The sequence below is a fragment of the Lynx rufus genome, unplaced genomic scaffold, assembly GCF_022079265.1.
Source record: "Lynx rufus isolate CCGP_SWC_20201006 ecotype Redwood Valley unplaced genomic scaffold, mLynRuf1.p SCAF_15, whole genome shotgun sequence".
Classification (NCBI taxonomy): domain Eukaryota; kingdom Metazoa; phylum Chordata; class Mammalia; order Carnivora; family Felidae; genus Lynx; species Lynx rufus.
In genome coordinates, this window is record NW_025814829.1 from 60,080,895 (window position 1) to 60,103,999 (window position 23,105).

At 44.0% G+C, this 23,105-nt stretch overlaps 1 protein-coding gene across 3 annotated transcripts in view; it reads left to right on the top strand.

The window, feature by feature from the left end:
- The window catches only part of CNST (consortin, connexin sorting protein), a 116,633-nt gene that overhangs the window by 88,295 nt on the left and 5,233 nt on the right, over positions 1 to 23,105 (top strand). For all 3 annotated transcript variants that reach the window (XM_047077115.1, XM_047077116.1, XM_047077117.1), the window contains exons 9-10: positions 7,524 to 8,371; positions 21,909 to 22,044. In XM_047077115.1, the coding sequence (XP_046933071.1) occupies positions 7,524 to 8,371; positions 21,909 to 22,044 (984 nt within the window). The remainder of the gene's footprint in view (positions 1 to 7,523; positions 8,372 to 21,908; positions 22,045 to 23,105) is intronic.

Here is a 23,105-nt window from a genome sequence, read left to right on the forward strand (position 1 = left end):
CCATGGCCCTTTGTCTGGGAACAGTGCTGTTACTGGCTGATTGACTTGACCAGTTAGTACTGGTTGCTGCACAGGTCAAGCTCAGCACTCCTTGTAGCGGCATCTGCTGGGAGATAACGTGGTGTACAGATGAGGAGACGCTGAGCTTCCACACTTAAGTAGCTTGCTTGTGCTTTGATTCACATCTGGAACCTGGGTCTTCTGGTTTCTGACTGAACACAGCAGCCTTCCGCTGAGTAAGTTGTATGCATTCCCAAAGGCTTTCACAGCACAGGCATCTCACTGACCTCCATCTTACGAGGAAGGTATGCAGGAAATTCTGGGCAGAGAAATCTTGCCAAGTCTGATGAAACAGTATCTTTTAAAGAATCATGTCCCCTTTCCCAGAACTGGTTTCCTCAGATTGGTTATTTTCTGAATAAATGCACAGAAATGTAAGAACGTAAGAAAAAGAGAAATATGAAAATAATCCTTTAAATGATTGGTATTTGACACTCCTTGGTGGCTCAGTCAGTAAAGGCCCAACTCTTGATCTCATCTCAGGTCTTGATCTCAGGGTCATGAATTTAAGTCCTACATTGGGCTCCATGCTGGGAGGGAAACGTGCTAAAAAATTTTTTTTAATTAAAAAATTAAAATAAATGATTGGTATTAAAGATATTTTTGTTTTACCTCATATTCCTCATTTTTAACAGCGTCCAACATTCAGTACCACGTAGACGTTTGTTTCCCTTTTCTTTTTCTCCATATTCCTTGCTCTTGCCATTTTTTTGTGTAGTGGTTAAAGACATTGTTTCTGGAGCCAGATTTGTCTGGTTTGAATCTTGTCTCCACCACTTAAAACTGCGTGATCTTAGGCAAGTTGCCTAATTTCTCTGGGCCTCCCTTTCCTCAACTCCACAATGTGGACACGAATAGTACTTAACATCATAGGATTCTTATATGGATTAAAGTAGTCATTTCATGGGGAGCCTGAGTGGCTCAGTCAGTTGAGCATCTGGCTTCGGCTCAGGTCATGATCTCGCGGGTTCGTGAGTTCCAGCCCTGCATCGGGCTCTGTGCTGACAGCTCAGAGCCTGGAGCCTGCTTCAGATTCTGTGACTCCCTCTCTCTCTGCCCCTCCCCCACTCATGCTCTGCCTCTCTCTCTCTCAAAAATAAACAAACATTAAAAAAAAATTTTAAGTAGTCATTTAATGTTAAGAGTTTAGAACAGTACCTGCACAAGGTAAGAACTCCGTATATGCACACTAGTCTTTCTCCTCCTCCTCCTTCCTTCCCATGTTAGCACTGCCCCTGCCACTGGTGTTCTGTTAATGTTCTGTTATTCATACTTTTATAATTAATCGCCATTATTATGTCTTCAAGTAATTTACATAGTATTTTATATTTTCAAAATAGTTTTATGTGTATTATTTCATCTGTTCCTCTTACCAACCAATATAAGTTAGGCTGAGTCATTTTTAAGAAACTCAAGGAAGTGAGTTATCCAGGAATAGAATTCACTAGAACCCAAAGCTAGATCCTGGTTTTCTGACCCTAAAGTCGCTGCATTTTTATTAATTTTATATTTTCTTTATTTTTATCAAGCAGTATTTTATGTGTAAAAAATAATATTCATTACATAATACATGGAAACAAAATGAGGACCTGTAAACCTAATGCCCAACTAAGGATTAAATTACTGTCATTTCTGTTATGAGTACCTTTGTGTTCTTGTCTGTTCTGTCTCCTGCTTTTACCCCACCTCTGAGAAAATTATCATCCTGAGTTGTTCTTGTTAATGTTTACTTACTTATTTTGAGAGAAAGAGAGTGTGTGTGCGTAGGAGGAGCAGGGGTGGGTAGAGGGGCAGAAAGAGAATCCCAAGCAGGCTTCGTGCTGCCAGTGCAGAGCCAGATGCGGGGCTCATTCCCACAAAGCATGAGATGATGAGCTGAGCTGAATTCAAGAGTCAGATGGTCAACCGACTGAACCACCCAGGCGCCCCCATCCTGAGTTTTATACTTACCTTTCCCTTCTCATCTTTTATCAACTTCATTGAGGTACAATTTCCATGCAATAAAAATATACCCATTTGAAGTGTGCAATTTGAGGAGTTTCTACAACTGTGTATACTCATGTAACCACTACCCCAATCAAGATGTAGCACATATTCATCACTCCAGAATCTTCCTTCCAATCCTCTTTTACTATTAGTCCCTCCCACCTCTAGTCCCAGGGAACCCATTGCTTCCTGTTATTATTGGTGGGTTTTCCCTGCTTTAGAATTTGATATAAGTAGAATTTATCAGCATACTGTTTTTCAGAGTCACCGTATTATGTATGACTGACTAGTCCATTACTTTTCATTGCCAAGTGGTATTCTGCTCTTTGTGCCACAATTTGCTTATCCCTTTGACTGTTGACAGTCATTTGGGTTGTTTCCAGGTTGGGGGTATCATGATTAAAACTTCTAGAAAGTCGGGGCGCCTGGGTGGCGCAGTCGGTTAAGCATCCGACTTCAGCCAGGTCACGATCTTGCTGTCCGTGAGTTCGAGCCCCGCGTCAGGCTCTGGGCTGATGGCTCGGAGCCTGGAGCCTGTTTCCGATTCTGTGTCTCCCTCTCTCTCTGCCCCTCCCCCGTTCATGCTCTGTCTCTCTCTGTCCCAAAAATAAATAAAAAACGTTGAAAAAAAAAAACTTCTAGAAAGTCTTTAAGTCTTTTTGTGGATATATGTTTTCATTTCTCTTGGTTAAAGAATTGAGGGTGGAATTGCTGGTCATAGGGAAGGTACATGTTTAGTCCTAAAAGAAACTGCCAAGCTGTCTGCCGTTTATACCATTTTATAGCCCCCCAGCGGTATATGAGAATTCCAGTAGCACCACATCCTTGCTGACATTTAATGTTGTCAGTCTTTTTTATGTGAGTCATTTTAGTGGATATGAATATCATTGTGGTTTTAACTTGCTTTTCCCGGATGACTGGGTATGTACATTTTTAGTTTTGAATTCGCTTCTGTAGAAGCTGTACATTATCAACATTTCGTACTTAGTTTATTTTTTTTAGTGGCCTATGGAAACTTCTTCAGTCCTGATACCACTCAAATGTTTGTACTTAAAGTTAATTAATAAAGTATTCAGAAAGTATAAGATGTGCTAATTCATGCATGTTTTACTCTTATTATCATGAATTGCGGGGGGGATTTTAACCCTGAAGAGAATTCATGGGAGGGTTGCCTAGCTGGCTCATTCAGAAGAACTCGAGACTCTTGATCTCAAGTCCTGAGTTCGAGCCCCGCATTGAGTGTAGAGATTCCTTAAAAAAAATAAATAAAACTTCAAAGAAAGAGAGAGAGAACTCATTGGGGAAAGGGTAACTCAGAGACGTGGACATTTCTGAGATTATGTATTAGAATTTAGGTTAAGTCTAACTTCTCATTTTAGAAATACCTCTTTAATTCATTACGTATGAAGCATCTGTCAGGCACTCAGCTATAATTCCATTTTTATTTCATCAGAGTTCTTATTAGTAGGTGTGAAATGAATGCAGTAAGGAGTGACAGGCTTACCTCACCAGATCCTTGAGTTCAGGAGCACCGTGTAACAGAACTTCGTGCTAAGTGTTAACGCAAACATTAACAATAATAAGTGTATACTAGAATGCATACTTGTCAAAAATTCAGAAAATATTTTTATTTATTTATTTTTACAATTCTTTTTTTTTAATGTTTATTTTTGAGAGAGAGAGAGATGCAGAGCACGAGCGGGGGAGGGGCAGAGAGAGAGAGGGAGACACAGAATCTGAAGCAGCTTCCAGGTTCTGAGCTGTCAGCACAGAGCCCAACGTGGGGTTCGAACTCATAAACCGTGAGATCATGACCTGAACCAGAGTCAGACACTCAACCGACTGAGCCACCTAGGCCCCCCTGGAAAATATTTTTTATTAAACATAGTGGATCAAACACTTACCTTCACTTTTTCTTGGAACACCACTGAAATGTCAGGGATTTTTTTTTTTTTTTTTTTTTTTTTTTTTGAGAGAGAGAGAGACAGAGAGAGTGGGGGAGAGACACAGAATCTGAACCAGGCTTCAGGCTATGAGCTGTCAGCACAGAGCCCAGCGTGGGGCTCCAACCCACGAACCGTGAGATCATGACCTGAGCTGACGTCAGACACTTAACCAACTGTGCCACCCAGGCACCCCAGAAAGGAATTCTTAACCCAGAAACCCACAGTGACCGAATCGGTGAGGAAGCAGCAGCAGTAGATGTGACATCCAGAAAGTTCTGGAAGCTGGAAAGCAAGTGGATGGGTGGCAACTGGCTTATTACACCAGAGAAGGTGGATAACTGAGCATCTACAGAGAGAATGTTGAGTTCCACCTGGAAGGATTTGGGAATGGGAAACATGGAGGTGTCTCTAGGATCAAGCATACAGGGTTGGGCTGGCAACAGGAGGTTGGGCCAGAAGACTATACAGGAAACACTTAGATGTTTATATGTCCTTTCTGCCAAGCGGGAAGCTGAGGTTTATTTCTTAGAGCACCTGAACTAGAGGCAATGTGGACTTGGATGAGGCACAACTCAAGGAAGGGTATTCTACAGAAAATGAGGATGGAACGAAGATCTTATCCCCCAAATGGCAAGCACCTTAGCCTGCCTTCTGCAGTTAGTATCTAGAACTGTGGCTGGCTGGTCTCTTGCTTCCTCTGGGGGAAACCAACTGCCTGTCCAAGAGATAAAACCTCCAGATACTCACATTGAAGGCCTTCCAGCGAACGGCCTAGACCCTCTTTGTCCCACACTGAGGACCAACTCCTGGAGAAGACTTGCCTTTAAGCACAGAGCTGCTTGTCGCCTCGGAGAGGAAAGACAGAAGCCAAGTCAGCCGACAAACCGAAAGCAGCTCAAAGGAAACAGAATGGAGAGAACAGATGAAAACCTTTTAAAAAATGAATGAACAGTGTCACAAGTTAGAGTATTGTATATATGAAAATAAGAATGAGCTGTTTTTTAAAAAAGAACATTCAGAGAATTAAAACATTCTTAGAAATTAAAAGATGTGATGACCACAAGGAAAAATTAATTAGAAGAGGTGGAAGGTTAGAATTGAGGCAGCATCCCTGAAAGTCCAGAGGCAGAGAGAGGAGTGGTGTGGCAGAAAAGGTAGAGACAGTGAGTCTGAGAGGCCCGAATCCCAATACAGGCCTTCTGGAGGGGTGGGGCGCCTGGGTGGCCCAGTCCGTTGAGCATCAACTCTTGATTTTGGCTCAGGTCCTGATCTCAAGATTCATGAGCTCAAGCCCCGCATCGGGCTCTGGGTTCCGTGGCTGACAGCACAGAACCTGCTTGGGATTCTCTCTCTCCCTCTGTGTCTGCCCCTCCCCTGCTCATTCTGCTCTCCCCACCCCCCACCTCTCTCTCTCAAAGTAAATAAACTTAAGAAAAAGAAAGCAATAGGGGACAAATGATTAAGAAAATTCCCAGAATTGAAGGTCATGAGTTTCCAGGTTGAAAGTCTCACCAAGCACCCAACACAAAGAGAAATTTCACGAAGCTTCAGGACACCAGACGTAAAGAAAAACAACCAAATCTTCCAGGAAGAGAGTGTAGGTGACAGGGACTGGTATTCACATTGGCAGAGAGACTCTATGACCCTACCAAGCACTCAACACGGCACAGCAGTGCCTTCACAGCTGTGAGAGGGAATGACTTCCAATGTAGAAAACTCAACCCAACCGGAGTTTTAGTCAGGGGTGAAGACTTTCAGATGTGAACAATCTTAAGTTTACCTTCCATGGACCGTAAAAAAATTTCAGCAGAGAATAAACAAAGAGGAAGACCTGGGATTCAGAAACAGTGTTCCCAACACAGCCAGAGGGGATTCCAGGAGGAGGCCTGTGTAGCAGGCCTAGAAAGCCGCCCTGGTTAGGGGCTCAAGAATATGTTGTGGGTTTTTTTTAAGATTTAAAAAAAAAATTTTTTTTAATTTTATTTTTTTAATGTTTATTTATTTTTGACAAAGACAGGGACAGAATGCGAGTGGGTGAGGGGCAGAGAGAGAGGGAGACACAGAAGCAGAAGCAGGCTCCAGGCTCTGAGCTGTCAGCACAGAGCCTAATGCAGGGCTCGAACCCACAAACTGTGAGATCATGACCTGAGCTGAAGTCGATGCTTAACTGACTGAGCCACCCAGGTGCCCCTCCTTTTCACTTTTAATTAGTGTCCAGAAGTACCAGTTTTCCCTTGAAATATAATAAAAGAGCATTTATTTAAAGCAATTTGTTTATGTGTATTTTGTTTTAAATTTGGGGATATCTTCTTTTTCCTTTAGTAGCAGAAATCAGACTTTTGAAAAAGCCCTTTATTTTCTGTAAATGTTTATTTTTGAGGGAGCACACCCAAGTGGGTGAGGGGCAGAGAGAGAGGGAGACACAGAAGCAGAAGCAGGCTCCAGGCTCTGAGCTGTCAGCACAGAGCCCGACGCGGGGCTCGAACTCACAAACGGTGAGATCGTGACCTGAGCCGAAGTTGGACGCTCAACCGACTGAGCCACCCAGGCGCCCCTTAAAAATTTTTTTTAAGTAATCTCTATACCTAACGTGGGGCTCAAACTCACAACCCCAAGAACAGGAGTTGGTTGCTCCACCAACTGAGCCAGCCAGGTACCTCACAAAGGATATGTTGTGGGGTTTTTTAAGTTTCTTATTTTGAGAGAGAGAGCATGTGCCCATTAGCAGGGGAGGGGCAGAGAGAGGGAGCGAGAGACTCCAAGCTGTCAGCGCGGAGCCCGACACGGGGCTCGAACTCATGAACTGTGAGCTCACGACCTGGGCCAAAATCAAGGGTCAGACACTTAACCGACTGAGCCACCCAGACACCCCCCCCTTTTTTTTTTAACTGAAGGAATGAGGCAGTTATCACCAAGCACAATAAAGCGGAAATGAGAAAGGAAAATGTATCACAGTGCACAGTGTGGGTAGGTTGTGAATAATATTTACAAAGCCATAGCAGTGTGAACATGTGAGTATTGATTTGCTCCAGAATTGTGTTGCACTGTAGTGGGAAGCTAGAGCCAGAGGGGGCAGATTTGGGGGAAAGGAACAGAAAGAACCGGAGAACTGAACCTCTTCCGTGGTGGGTAGTGTTTAACACCGAAAAGCCAATAGAAATAACAGTATAAATCTAATGTACAAACATAAGGTGAATATGAGAGGAAATAGAGCCAGTAAAGTTCAGAAAAATACCTTTTAGCCTTTGAAAAGGGGCTTTTTCGATAATCATGGAGACTAAGTTATTTGTTCATATTCTTAACATTTTTTGAACAATCTCTGTTAATTTCTGTATGTAAAGGGTCACTTACTGACTACTTGGGGTATTTCCTGTGTCTAAGGACACCCGTTAATTCCAGCAGACGCAGCTCCCATTGGAGAGGTGTAGAATTGTGTCGTGTCACACGTACTACTCGTACGTCCTTTCTCTTCCACCCCGTGCAAAGTGTTGTTTTGAACCTTGAAACAACTTGTTTTTTCTTCGTCTGCAGAGAGTGAAACTTGTCTTGGCAGGGAGCCCAGGAGAGCAAGCCCGGAGAGCGGCGGCTGCTGTAATCAGATGGACAGGCAGGCCGATGCCTGGAGCCTTCTGGTAACTGCAGGCAAGGACCACACGGCGGCGGAGCCGCTCTGCCGCGCCCAGGCCGCCCTGGAGCTGCGCGCCCAGCCCCTGGGGGCGGCCGGGAGCAGGTCTGAGGACGCCCGCCAGGGTGACAGCCGCCTGCAGCCGGCTCAGACGGTCGCCTGCCGAGATGCGGCCAAAATAGAAGGCCCCGCCGCGGACCCCGGAGCGTCGCTTCCCAGCGAGTCAATGATCGAGCCCTCGGTCTTCCCAGGCTCTGACCTCACACCACCTGCGTTGAGTTCCGAGGGAAGGTATTCACAGACTCAGAGAAAGGAGCTCCGTTTGCCACTTAAGGATGCTTCTGAGGCGTTGCCCACGGACCGGCTGGAAAACAGTGAATTAGATGAGCCGCAGCAACCTGATCTCACAGACAGCGATGGAAAATCCCCACAGGGGCCGGCCGGCTCAGAGCGCTCCCAGAGTGTACTTGGTGAGAGCACTGGGGTATCCGACTTAAGCGCAGGGCGTCCAGAGGGAGGGGGGGCTGCCGACGACCGAGTCAGCAAAGAAACCGAAGACTATTTGAACAGCCTCCTACAAGGATGCTTGGAAGATACCGAAGACGCCCTGTCGTGTGAAGACCAAGAGGAAGACTCGGACCTCCTTCCAGATCTTTCTCCTGAGGAAGCCTCCTACAGCCTGCAGGAGAATCTGCCTTCTGACGAGAGCTGTCTTTCCCTTGATGATCTCGCAAAGAGGATAGAGATTGCAGAGGTAAGTTTGGCATTTAACAGAAGCACAGTGAAAAGTCAAATGAAATTTCAGACGCACATCTATGCTAAACAGTGCCTGGTTTGGGGAAATTTTCCCTGGTTTCACACATGAGAGGAGAATGGACTCAACGTAAACTTTTAATAATTAGTAGTTTTAATTTTTCTGTATGGGTCGAATAAAATGACTTTTGATCGCGATGTTTATACTTCAGGAACTTAGTGTATTGCATGCCTCCGGGTACAGTAAGCATTATGAACACCGTTATTTACACTGCTGTGGCTTTTATTTGACAATTCTGGCAATTATGATCAAAACAAGATTTGTTACAATCTTGTAAGGAAATCTCATCTTTTTTCCTCAGACACCTAGAAGATAAAATACATACTATTTCTTCTTATTATTATATATTTTTAATTCTTTAAAACAATACAGCAGAACAAAGGAAACATTTAAAAAAATTTTTTTAATATTTACTTATTTTTGAGAGAGAGACAGAGACAGAGTACCAGCCAGGGAGGGGCAGAGAGAGAGAGAGGGAGACATAAAATCCGAAGCAGGCTCCAGGCCCCAAGCTGTCAGCACAGAGCCCGATACGGGGCTTGAACCCACAAGCCACGAGATCATGACCTGAGCCGAAGTCGGATGCTTAACCGACTGAGCCACCCAGGCGCCCCTAAAGGAAACATTTTAAAATACAAGAAGACAAGGAGATACTGGATAGATTTTTAAGCCATTAAGTTGTATGTTGTGAATCTTCTCTTTCTGATTGTATTCGTTTATAAGCTGTAGGTCTGAACAAACTTAATACTTGCTACTTGGCTAAAGCCAAATGTTATAAATAATCCAAAGTTTCAGAGTTTCCCCAAACAGTCATGAAGCTGGTCAAAACAAAACAAACAAAAAAATGGTGGAGAGGATCAAGGTGACCATTCTCCTTTGTTTGATAATACCATTTTTTAAAGCTCGAGAGATCAATAAAGCCATACCCAAACCGAAGCCCCTCAGGAGGGTGGCCCCCTACGAGGAAAGAGCGGAGTCTTATAGTCAGCTGTGGGTCAGAGGTGGACCCCACTAGCTACCAGCCTACAGAGTTACTCTTCACCTCTCTAAGCTCTGTTTCCTCCTCTGAAAATTAGGATACTAACTGCTTTTCTTTTTATTCTTATATATTTTTTCCAAGTAACCTTTTGAGTCCCATGAGTCCCATTTATATCCATTGTTTTCTAATTCTGCATCATCACGGGGTGGGGGGGGGGGTAGGAAGGAGAACTTATAAGTAGAAAATGGAAAAGCAACAGAGCCAGAGTAGGCGACAAAGTACTCAGGAAAATGGAAGCCGGCGAAAGCTTTCCAAGATAATTAGCTGTTACATTACTGGGCTTCCTTTATTGCCACTTCTAGTCCATTTCCCATCAACTATTCTTAATTTTTTCTTCACAAAATTAGACAGACTAGTAAAGCACTTGGTCCAGTATTCATTCATTTCTTTTATTTATCTTTTTATTACGTTTACAGTCAGTCCTCTATAAACTGTGGTTCTTTCTTGTTAATTTTCTCTTGAAATTATTTAATAGTGCTTAATGAGGGCAGAGTTCTGTTTGTGTCGATGAAAATTTTAGAAAATTTTAGAAGTAGCTACTGGTAGTGGTTGCACACATTGCGAGTGTAATTAATGCCACTGAATTGTTGAAATTGCAGTTACATATTACACTTGAATATATTACAATTGCAGTTATATATTTCTTAAAGTTAAAAAAAATTAACTAGAGGGGCACCCGGCTGGCTCAGCCGGTGGAGTGTGCAGCTCTTGATTTCAGAGTCGGGAGTTCAAGCCCACGCTGGGTGTAGAGATTAGTTACAAAAAAAAAAAAAAAAAAAAAAAAAAATCTTTAAAAAAAAAAGTCTTCATTGAAATAGAATTAAATAGAGCTAGTAGTACAGCACTGGACCCAGTATTCCTTCCCTTGTTTATTTCACCAGGCTTCTGATACCAGGAACTATCAAAACAGAAGTCACACCCATATTCAAATCTAACCAGAATGCCAAAAGGTCACCCTTCTCTGACTGCTGCTTTTCATGCCAGTAGTCAAGATGACCCTGTGGGGAAAAGACGGATGATCTAGTACATCTTCAGGTATAAATAGTGAAGAAGGTCAGAGCGCCCCCGTTGTGTCTCCCCCGCTTATAGAACAATTACAGTGGGGGTTACGGTTGAATTCACGTTGTTTTACAACCGAGTGGGGTGTTCCTTCCTCAAATTCATAATGTTTGTTTTCCTACGTAGGTAACACCTGGTGGATGGTGGAAACTATTTACATTTTAAAGTTGTCTTCCCTGTGAAGTTATTTTTAATACGTGATGGTTCCCTTTCCTAAAATTCTGTTGTTACGTTGTGCTGTTTCAGGAAGCTCAAAAGCTACGTTCAATTAACAGAACTAATCTGCAGTCCTGTGATGATTCTGAATACTTCCTTCTCCGTTCTGAGGAACAGACTTTAATACATTCTGCCTTACTGTGTCAGGAAAAGAGTTTTTAAAATTTCAAAATTTCTTTTTAATTTTTTTTCTAAGTTTATTTATTTTGAGAGGGGGGATGGAGACAGAGAACGAGAGAGCATGCGCACAAGTGGGGAGGGGCAGAGAGAGAGAGAGAGGGAGGGAGAGAGAATTCCAAGCAGGCTCTGTGCCTGATGAGGGGCTTGATCCCATGAACTGTGAGATATGACCTGAATTGAAATCACGAGTCAGAAGTTTAACCAGCTGAGCCACCCAAGCTCCCCAGTACAAACTTCTTTTTAATCCAAACACCATTTCGTGCTCTCAGGAGAATTCTATTAAGGATATCTACTGTGAGTCACATGCTGAGGATACAGTGAAGAATCAGTTGAACTTCTGGTTTCATCTTTTGGCGGCTTACTTGGGTAATTTTACCCAAATTGTTTTTTAAATATTTTTCATGCTTCCATACTTTTGTGAGAACATGATTTTTTTTTTAATTTTCATTTATTTATTTATTTTGAGAGAGAGAGCAAATGGGGGAGGGACAGAGAGGGAGAGAGAATCCCAAGCAGGTTCCCTACTGTCTGCACAAAGCCCCATGTGGGACTCGAACTCCCTAACCGTGAGATCATGACCTGAGCCAAAATCAAGAGTCAGACACTTAAGCGACTGAGCCACCCAGGCGCCCCAGAACATGATTTCTTAATAACGAATACTTAAGAACAGTATTTTTCATGCCCTTTGGAGCCACTGTGGCTGGTCTGCTTTCTTCCACATGCTGTGCTGTCCTTGCAAGTCCTCTGTTCTCTCTTCCAAACCTCCCTTCTCCCACGAGTGACTCTGCCCCTCACAGATTTCCTCACCGCTCGTCACTCTTTCGATCTCTCTGGTTACGGTGGAGTGTGGCGGTACCTTTTATCGTCGCCGGGTTTTCCCTCTTTGCTGGTCTCCCTGCTTTCGTTCTCTTGCCACTTCTGCATTGCTCTGCTCTGGCTGCCGCTGAACTTGGCTTTGACAACTGCTGCCAGCCCAGCGGGAGTGTTTGCCGTGTCTTTTAAGCAATTAGGTTCATCACATCAAACGAAATAATTTACACAAACTCTCCTACTAGAGACCTAAAAATATCTACACTAATTTGGTTCAGAAATGTAGAGACTGTATAAATGAAACTTTTCTGGGTTCAAGAAGCATTTTTAAATCCAGAATAACTTTGCTCAGTAAAATGATAGCTTAGTATCCAAAGCACTAATATTCTTTCTTTTGTAAAAAAGAGCATGACACACTCTCACCAAAAGTACAACCTGCACTGTTTTTAAAAAGCTTCAAGGGGTGCCTGGGTGGCTCCATCAGTTGAGCATCCGACCAGGCCATGATCTTGCGGTTTGTGGGTTCGAGCCCCACATTGGGCTCTGTGCTGACAGCTCGGAGCCTGGAGCCTGCTTCAGATTCCGTGTCTCTCTGCCCCTCTCCTGCTCATGCTCTGTCTCTCTCTGTCCCAACTCGTACTCTGTCTCTCTCTCTCAAAAATAAATAAACATATAAAAAAAAAGAAAACATAAGAGGCTTCAAAAACATTTATGCTCGTTTCATAAATTTTTAACATAAAAAGTTTACCACATGTACAGGGTCCGTGAGGTAGAGAGAGATTCACTCTCTTGTTCCCTCCTCAGTAATTTTATGTGACTTCTTTGTGTGCCATGACATTGCAGTTACAGTGGCTAAAAATTCAGATGGGGACACTGTGCGTATAAAGCCTGCATTTCAACAGTTGTCCTACTGCAAGAGTTATCTGTTTGCTGAATTTGACTATCCCAGTTTGGGGCGGGGGGGAGGTGAAATTTTATTGCAATACTCATAATATTCCAACATGATTATTTTAATGTCAGGACCCAAACTCCCTTTACCCAAGGAGCTTGTAAGTCATTGCCAAAAAATCATTGATTTGCTTGGGTCTGGAACCTGGGAGCATTGTATTATCTTCTCTTGAAACTCTCAGCTCTTCACAGCATAAGAAGTATGTTATTCAAATTCAAGGTAGCGTCATGATCCAACCCCATATTGCTAATAAAAGTCTACTCAGCCTGTAGTAGATTGTTCCATGAGGGAGTGGGGGTGAGGATGGTGTTTGTTTCCTGAATAAGTGACAGTCACAGCAAATATTGGGTACATTTTATGAAAATTAATCTGTCTTTTCACAATGAAAATGATCATAGTATGTCCTTCAAGAAATTCCCTTTGGGAACACATTTTAGCAGCATGATACGCCGGATGGAGTAAACCATTCATTTTTCTTCATTAATATGTACCTGTGTAGTCTATTTGTGGGGATGTCGTATGTCCACAAAACTATTTTAAATGCTTCAGATACAACTGATACTTGTTTTTAGAAATAATTCAGAATGTGGTAGCCGGGGAGGAAGCCACATTGCCACTGCTAGGGACTCTAAAAAGTTTTTAATCTGAAAGAGGGCAAAACATGTTCCCTGCTCTGTCTGTATTGGCAACATTTGCTTCGATATCTTCAGGTCTGCCCGTGTCCCAGGAAACAAAATAGGGGAGGACACAACTTAGACCTTTCTGATGGGGAGAATGATGGCAACTCAAAATTGCTGTTGGGCTTATCTTCAGAGAAGCTGTCTAAACAAAGTGACTTTTGTGCAGCCTTCCTGTCTGTGTCTTGGCTAGATCGCTGGCATTGGGGAAGTTGGGCGAAGATGAGCCATCGTGTTAACTCCTTACTGAGTCAGATGGGAGGCCAGGACCAGGCTGCAGCCTTTTATGAAATCGTGTGGCTAGCTGTTCATGGATCCTGGACAAAGGAGCGTTTTAGGAACGGCAATCACGGCTGTTCTGCCCGGAACGGCCCTTTTGGGGGGAGCAGGGCAAAGCCAGCTTTCTCCCAGTGGAGGAAATGCAGTCTTGCAACCACAGAAGAGGGTTCGTGGAAAATGGTTCGTCCAGGATTGATGCCAGAATCTCCAGAGGCTCCTGAGGGTTATCCAGGGATGACCTACCTTTTCTTTGTGCCAGATGGCCTCATCTTTGCCTTTCCTTTTTATCCTGCCCTCGAAGCCTCCTCATTAGTGCGTTACTGCACTTGCTTGTCGGGTCTCTTGCACTTGGCTTCTTCTCTTTTCCACGTAATCATCCTTTCAGTTTACATCGTTACTGCCTCTTCTTGGACTTTTGCAATAGCTCCTTAGTAAGTTTCCCCATCCCTCATGTCACCTTGTCTCTCCCTCCAAATGGTCTTACATTTGCACTGTCTAAATTTGGGGTCTCAAACTGATACTCCAAGGGGCCAATCAGGTACTAGAAGTAAATTAATGACTTCATCTGTCGAGAGAAGGGGGAGGTCCCCAGGCCTCATCTGGAGGTACCCACCTTCGTAAAACACTATGGATGCCATCAAGCACAGCTGAGGGTCTGGGTCTAACACAGTCAGTTGAAACCTCTGTTGTGAAGTGGTATTTTTTGCCCTGTCAGCCTCTTCCCACGACTCCATTGGCTCCGTAGAAAGGCTGTCTATGTGGCTCGGTATTCAGGACACTTGGTAGCTGGCCCACTCCAGCTTCCCGGCATGCCCCCTGCTGCCCCTTTGCGCTCACCCTGCACTGTGCTCATTTGGCCTCTGCATCCCAGATGCACTCAGGCCTGGTCACCTCTGATCTTTACCTTCTGTGTTAGGGTGCCCTGGAGTGAGGAACCTCCTTTCTACATATTTATTTTTTAATTTTTTTTATGTTTATTTATTTTTGAGAGAGAGAGAGACAGAACATGAGCAGGGGAGGGACAGAGAGAGAGAGACACAGAATCCGAAGCAGGCTCCAGGCTCCGAGCCATCAGCACAGAGCCCCATGCGGAGCTTGAACCCACGGACTGTGAGATCATGACCTGAGCTGAAGTCGGACACTTCACAGACTGAGCCCCCCAGGCGCCCCATCCTTTCTACATATTTATGTCTTGCTTACCTCAAGATCTAAGTCCGTGCCCTTTTTGTGGGTGGAGTGCCCAGGACAGCGTCTGGCTCACAGTCAGTCCTCAGTGAATGTTGGCTGCTGCCATTATTCCTTGATCCCTGAGCTCTTTAGTGTTTATTCCTTCCAGACTGCTCTGCACCTCAAACAAGGGAGGGGCTTGAGCATCATCCCTCCTGAAGTCTTGTCTAGGACTGTCCTCTTTCTCCATTATCATAGGGCACACAGCAGTCTTCTACAGACTCATTGCAAACCCCTGATGGGCGGGGATCCTGTTAAATACATTTTTGTATTTTCTGCAAAGCCAACACACAGTGTTGTCAATAACAGTCACCTACACAGGGCAAGGTTTTGTTTTTAAACCTAGTTTACTTAGAAAAATAACCTTTAAAAGACATACTCAATTTTGATTATTTTAAAGGAAAAATCTGTTATCCAAATTAAGTATAAGCTAGGTGCTGTCTGTATGTAAACTGCTCATCTGTGTATTCATTTTCTCTTTGGCATATTTGTTAAACGCCTACCATATTCTAGAAACTGAGGACACACCAGTGAACACAGGTCAGGTCCCTGCTCTTGTGAAGCTTACTCTCTAGAGGGAGTGACACATAATAAGTAAGTTCACATAAAAATGAACAACGTAGGGGGCACCTGGGCAGCTCAGTCGATTAAGCTTCTGACTTCAGCTCAGGTCATGATCTCACCGTCCCTGGGTTCCAGCCCTGGGCTGGAGTCGGGCTCTGTGCTGACAACTGGGAGCCCGGAGCCTGCTTCAGATTCTGCGTCTCCCTCTCTTTCTGCCCCTTTCCCACTTATGCTCTGTGTCTCTCTCAAAAATAAACATTTAAAAACAATTTAAAAAAACAACGTAGGCTCAGATCTTGGTAAGGGCCGTGTGCTGACATCTCAACAGGGTGGGGGAGGGAGATGGACAGAGCTGGCAGGCAGGGTGGAGGAAGGCACTGGGAGAGCCAGTGCAGCTGGGGCACAGAGAACGGAGAAGAAGGAACCGCAGGGTGTTCCGGGTGAAGAGGAGGCTGAAGCTGGGAACCCGCAGGGCCTCCGGGCCAGGATAAGGAGCTGGAATTGAATTCAAACGGAGGTTGAATGCCATGATTTTGAGCAGCAGGTGTGACCTGATCTGCTTCCTGGCTGCTCCGTGGAGACTGGACTGTCCGGGGGCGGGGCCAAAGAAGGGAGACCGGTCAGGTTAGTGGCTTGGTTGAGGTGAGAAGCAGTGCAGGGTCGGGTCAGGGTAGCAGGGGGGTGTGGTGAAGGTGCACTTTTGAAGGAGAACAGACGGGACTCGCTGATAGAGTAGATTCGGGTGGGGCTGGAAGCAGCAGTTTGGAGGGGAAGAGAATCAAGTGTTTTGGAGTCTGTTTATTTCAACAGTTGACTGGGGGTTAAAAAGTGGAGTGGTTCTTGACATTCTTACCATTTCTTTTCCTATTCTGTACTTATTAAAGCGTCCTGTTATGCAAACAAAAACAAATTACAAAAACACGAGGTAGTGCCTTACCTAGAAACTCAGAGACATTATAAAAGTCCTGTTTTTATTTTTTAAAAAAGCCTTTTTCCTTTCAAAACCACTCTTTTAAAAGTTCAACATTGGGGCGCCTGGGTGGCGCAGTCGGTTAAGCGTCCGACTTCAGCCAGGTCACGATCTCGCGGTCCGTGAGTTCGAGCCCCGCGTCAGGCTCTGGGCTGATGGCTCAGAGCCTGGAGCCTGTTTCCAATTCTGTGTCTCCCTCTCTCTGCCCCTCCCCCATTCATGCTCTGTCTCTCTCTGTCCCAAAAATAAAAAAATAAAAAAAAAAAAAGTTCAACATTGACCTGCTTCATCATTATTTTGTTCCTCTTTTGTTTTTATTTTTTTTTTAAATGTTTATTTATTTTTTGACAGAGAGAGACAGAGCACGAGTGGAAGGGCAGAGAGAGGGAGGGAGACACAGAATCGGAAGCAGGCTCCAGGCTCCCAGCTCTAAGCACAGAGCCCGACGCAGGGCTCGAACCCACGATCCGTGAGATCATAACCTGAGCCGAAGTCAGACACTTAACTGACTGAGCCACCCAGGCGCCCCGATTCTGTTCCTCTTTTTTGCGCTGTCCACATCGCACTGTTCTAACGCACATCCTGGGATAGGAGGTCACCATTGTGTTCTTCCTGGATGATGGCTTTCCTCCATATAGCTGCCTCCTCCTGCTCCAGCTGTGACTTGTTACATTACTTTGCTGTATTAGAAGCCATGACATTAATCTACTTGCAGATTAATTGCACGACCCAAAAGATCTTTCATCCACCCATCTCCTCCCCCGTGTCTCTAAATCAGTGGATTTGGCCATTAGTTTAAGTATCTCTTAATTGGGGTGATGTGTAAGATAAGGATTTGTTGCTAGAGATAGAAAATACTCTCGAAAGACCAAAGCACCTGATTAGGTTTATTTGAAAATCCTGTTCATCTCACTTTACTTGTAGTATGTAACAGACTATATGCAGCCAAATTTTAATAGCCCTAGAAAATAAGATCTTTTCATGTAAAGGAAATGGCAGGAGGTTTAATGAGTGTGTATTCAAACTCTGCCGGTAACTGGTGCTACAAGGTAGGTGGGTTAGGTTAGCTGTCTGAGCATGGCCTGTTTTGTAAAAGGGGACCAATAACGCCTACGTAACGGAGTTGTGAAGACTGTGTACAGATTCACTGAATTATGCCTCTTATTCCATAAAGTGTCCCGATTCACAAAATAAGGGTTCTTATTATGGAGCCCAAGTCTAAAGGAACAGGCAGGGAACGTTGCTTATTCCTTCAGTGAAAGTGGCATTGAAGTTGGCACGTGCTTCTAGAGTGAAATCACTGGCACTTAAACTACTTGTGATACGCTAATATGATTTGTGAATGTTAATTCTCAAGTTAGAAACCGTGTGTTCCTGCTCCAGATTCACCAGCCTTGAAGTTCTGGATTGAGCAAGCCTATATCATTAAAAGAATATTATTTGGTATCTGTTTTCTCCTTTAATCTTGTGAGGAGGCAGTTTAACGGGAAGGCCTCTCTGAATGTTTTTCTTGTCATGTTAGGATTTACTGTGCCAGGAGAGTTGCAAAATAATTTTATTTTTTCGACTAGCTAATTCTTAAAACGCTATGTGGGCTGATCATTGATATTTGAGGGGAAGTGCAGAAGAACTATTTATTTGCAAATATACAGACTAGGCCAGATGGATGTCTTGTTTTGTTTTTGTTCTTAATTCTGTACTTATTCATAGAGCACCACCAGTGACAATTACATTAATTACAGCGTAGACATTCCTTTTGTTCTCAGTGGAAGCGCTGTTCTATTTTGGCTGGATAGGAAAGGAATTTGGTAATTGAAGTGGGAAACTAAATTTGGTTCTTAAAGCTTTATTTTTTCAAGATTAAGAAATTAACCTTTTTAATGCCGACATTACGGAAAAGAGGGGGGGAAAGGCATACAAACTTTTTTTAGGGGAGTTTGGAGAAGACACATTTCTTGGTGTCCAAAATCAACTTCTCTACCTGATTCGAAACACTTGGCAGTCTTTTGAGTGAGACCCCAAACTAAGACCCTGACCTTGTTTTGGCTTACTTGACTTTGTACCATTAATTTTTTTTTTAATGTTTATTTATTTTTGAGAGAGAAAGAGTGTGAGCAGGGGAGGGGATGAGAGAGAGGGAGACACAGGCGGCTCCTGGCTCTGAGCTGTCAGCACAGAGCCTGTCATGGGTCCCGAACCCACAGACCTTGAGATCATGACCTGACCTGAGCTGGAGTCAGACACCTAACTGACTGAGCCACCCAGGTGCCCCGACTTTGTACCAAAAAAGACTAAAAAAAAAACTCTGCCAAAGTTGTTTCTTAAACTTGTTTCTTAAACTTGTTATGTTTGACTGCCTTGGTGTGGGAGGTAGAATTTCTGTGCTGGGGGTAGATTCTAAGACCCCCTGCCCCAAACTCTTGCCAGAACACAAAGGACCACACCCACCTGTCTTCAGAGTTTCCCCCTTGGCCTGCGTCTCCTGCACCTAAACTTGGTCCTAGCATCCCTTGCTCTGTATCTGTAGACTACAGGACTACAGGGCAATTGGAAAAGAAAGATCCCTGGAGAAGGTCCCTCAGCAAGACTGAAAGGAAATAATGGAAAAGGGCACACTCCCTCACTTCAGACGCTGGGGCCGGCCTGCTGAAAGAAACAGGTTTTGGTGGGAGAGAAAAAGGAAAAGAAAGTATAAGGTATGGTTAGATTTTTAGCCAAGAATTAAGGGTTGGGTGGTGGAGGGTGTCAAAACAAAAATGTTGGCCCATCTCACACAACTGTAATTTCTTCCCTCTTCCAAAAATCTGCCAAAGTTCACCACCACCCATAGTAAATAAGGAGCGGGGAGCCAGTTAAGGAAGGCTTGCATTACTTACCTGGGTGACTTCCGGGCACATACCCCAGATTAGGCCAGGCAGGGGCTGAGGTAGCGACCTGACAGCCGGTGCACCATGGCTGGCTGCAGGGTCTCAGAAGCACATCTGTGTCTTTCCAGAGGATGTCACCTTGAGTTTCACCTCATCTTTCAACATACTTTTATTCATATTCACTGTCTTTTGATTCATGATTTGAGTCTGTTTCTTGAATTGATAGATTCAAAATTCATATCACAAAGATATAAAGGTAATGGTAATGCCATTCTGGGGCTCATCCTCACAATTCTTTTTTTTTTTTTTTTTTTAATGTTTATTTATTTTTGAGAGAGAGAGAGAGAGAGACAGAGCATGAGTGGGGGAGGGGCGAGAGAAAGAGAGAATCCGAAGCAGGCTCCAGGCTCTGAGCTGTCAGCATGGAGCCCGACACGGGGCTTGAACTCATGAACCAGTGAGATCATGATCTCGGCCAGAGTCTGGCGCTCAACCAACTTAGCCACCCAGGTGCCCACCCCCCACAATTATTCTTAATACGATTGTTTTTTCCCTGGTAGTTAAAGTGACTTGAAAACACCTATGGTGAGTGAATTCACTGTTGGTAAATGTACGACTTTATTTTATGCAGACAATAGATAGTGAATGAGTCTATGAAAATTCCCTTATTTTTTTTACATTTATTAAAAATAAAAACATCAGTGATACATCATTGGTAGTAATATGGCCATTAAAACTAGTTTCCATTTTCCATTTCTCGCTCTTCAGAAACTTCTCGGTTTCAACATGGTACTTGTAAAATCATTTTTCTTTGTTGCATAAAGGGGCTCTTTTAACGTTGTATAAAGGGATGTTTAATGTCATTGCTTTCTAAAGAAACATTTGAAAGACCATTCTTTCGCATGTTTGTACTTTCCATTTTAATGTCACTAAAGTGCTTTAGTTTTCTCAGAAGAAAGACATCATCTGAAATACCCATTTCCTATAAAAAGATTAAATTGCTAACATTGATTTTTTTTTTTTTTCTTTTTGAGATAATGGTTTCTGTAGACCCACGTTCAGGGAAGCTCAGAGATTATATTGAGTTATTTGGCCCTAAAAGCCTTGAGTTATAAAAAGAACGAACAGAATCAGTAGTATTTATGCATAGCACATTAGCAGAGATGGCTGTCTGGAACTGGAAATCGTATTAAGGATTCTATGCCATCGATCAGATAAATGACGTGACTGGCAGTCCTCAGCCTCCAGTGACCTGACACCAGCAAGGTATCATCTGGCAACACGCTGACATCTGTAGTGTTAGGCCCACAATGCCCACCTGTGTCATCACCTGCAGCCTGTCCAAGCAGGCCAGCTCACAAGTTCACTTCTTTGAATCAACCTGCTGCTTGGAGGGGGGCTGCCTCTGCTTCCCAGTCTGGCTCTACCGACTGATCCCCTTCTCCCTATACCACGGAACCTCTTTAACTCCTAAATGGCAAGAGTTTTTGCTTTTGTCTTTGTTCCCAAATAAGGGGTGGGGCGGAGGCAGGAGAGGGGTCTCCAGAGAAAAGCAGAGGCAGCTTAGAAAGGAGTTGGGGTGGGGGGACAGGAGATACTAGCAAACTCCAAATATTAAACATTTGAGACTTCAGGGTCCGTTGTGGCCACTCAGTTCCGCTGTCGTAGTAGCCCTACACTGTGTGCGGGTGAATCGGCTTGACTGTATTCTGATTCAGTGTTACTGACAAAAAAAAAGGCAGGGGCCTTTGGCCCACCACCCATAGTTTGCCAAACTCTGTATATTCCAAAGTACACATCCCTGGGAAACTGGCTCTGAGATATTCCAGAAGAGAAGCCCTTAATATATTTTGGCCAGCAGAGCATCATTTTATAAATAACGTAGTTTCGCAGAGGGACTGAGCTTAGCACTCATTTTGATGTTAAAAGTTGGCATCGGGGCACCTGGCTGGTTCAGTTCGTAGAGCACACAACTCTCAGTCTCAGGTTCCTGAGTTCATGGCATCAAATATATTTTGAGTCTCACACGTTCATTTCTTTTTTTAATGTTTGTTTATTTTTGAGAGCGAGCACAAGCAGGGGAGGGGCAGAGAGAGGGGGAGACCCAGAATCCGAAGCAGGCCCCAAGCTTTGAGCTGCCAGCACAGAGCTGGATGTGGGGCCCGAGCCCACAAACTGTGAGATCATGACCTGAGCCGAAGTTGGGCGCTCCACCGACTGAGCCACCCAGGCGCCCCTCACATGTTCATTACTTAAAAATTGCTGGTGAGTGAAAAACGAAGTGTTGGACCATCAGCCTCTGTTATAAAACAAAACCCAGCACTCGTGATTAAGCACACAGGGGCCGTGAGTGATCGTCTCACAGACACCCTGCCTGGAACGTGGAGCCAAGAGCCGTGCCAGGCCCAGTCCCCTGCGCCCTGCATCAGGTCCCCCGGCCCTGGGAGTGGTTGGGGGCTGTGTTTTCACACGTGTGTATTTGGCAGCCATCTGCATAAAGTAAAAGCGTTATTATAACAATTCTGATGATCAGTTGTGATGTTTTTTTCTGTAGGAGTTGGATAAACCTACCATAGAAATGCAAATACCTGTTGGATGGAATTAGACTTTTTACCATTACATGTAAACTCTCTCTGACAGGTTGTTCCTGCGGAAGGACTGGTCTCTATATTAAAGAAGAGGAATGATAGTGTAGGAGGCCGTCCCGCCCAGATGCAGCAGAAACCGTCGAAACGAAGAGTGAGGTTCCAGGAAATAGACGATGGCTTAGATCAAGGTAAAGCACCCGGGGCTCCCTCTAGCACGGAGCTGGCTCTCGGTGTCGCTCGAAAGAGTGGGTCAGACGTGGGAGCGTGTTTGGTAATAGGATTTGTAAAAGGACACACGTACTTAGTCACTTTATATTCTATAAAGAAACACGTAGAATCAAGCAGTCATCACCTCTTCCCTCATTCCTGAGCCTTTTGTTCAAATAAGTGAGCAAGCAAGTTGTAAAATTCAACGCATGGTCTCCCTGTCTCACAGACAGTGTAGTGTGTTTGGAGCTCATTTTCGATTTCCTGTTTTATACGTTTTTTTAAATTATTTTTTAAATTGCTTTTTAACATTCATTTATTTATTTTTGAGAGAGAGAAAAATCACGAGTGGGAGAGGTGCAGAGAGAGAGGGAAAACAAGAATCCCAATCGGGCTCCACGCTGTCAGCACACAGCCCGACACGGGGCTCGAACTCGTGATCTGTGAGATCACGACCCGAACTGAAATCCAGAGTCAGACACTTAACAGACTTAGCCACCCAGGTGCCCCCAATACTTTATTTATTTATTTTTTTTAAGTGAGCCTGCTATTGTCTTTTTTTTTCAGAGGCAGTTAATACTCCTTCTTTGTAGGTCTGAGAAATGTTTATGGGTTACAAGTATATACCCTGGTGATTTTTTTCTTGGCTCGATAGACGAAGTGCCTCTGGACGGCGCGTTTACACTGTTGCTGTTGTTTACTGTTTACTTTTCCCTCCTGGGCTTGTATTTAAGGTAGTTGCTAAGTTTACGGAAGGCCTAGGTAAATAAGGATGAGAGGAAATATAGCCAAGAACCTGTCGTTGTGCTTCTCAAGTTTATAAAACAACTGCATTGTTACGAATAACAGTGTAACCCTGTCCATACGCCTTCCAAGTATGACATAAAGGGATAGCGGTAGAGGTTTCCAGAGTTTTACAGTAGAAAGCTTCTAATTTACACTTACAAAGGAGCCTCAGAAATAATCTGTTCCCATCCCTCATTTCACCTCTGCACCTTGCTTGTAACCACCCGAGTCTTCACTGGATACAGTGCTAAGCTCT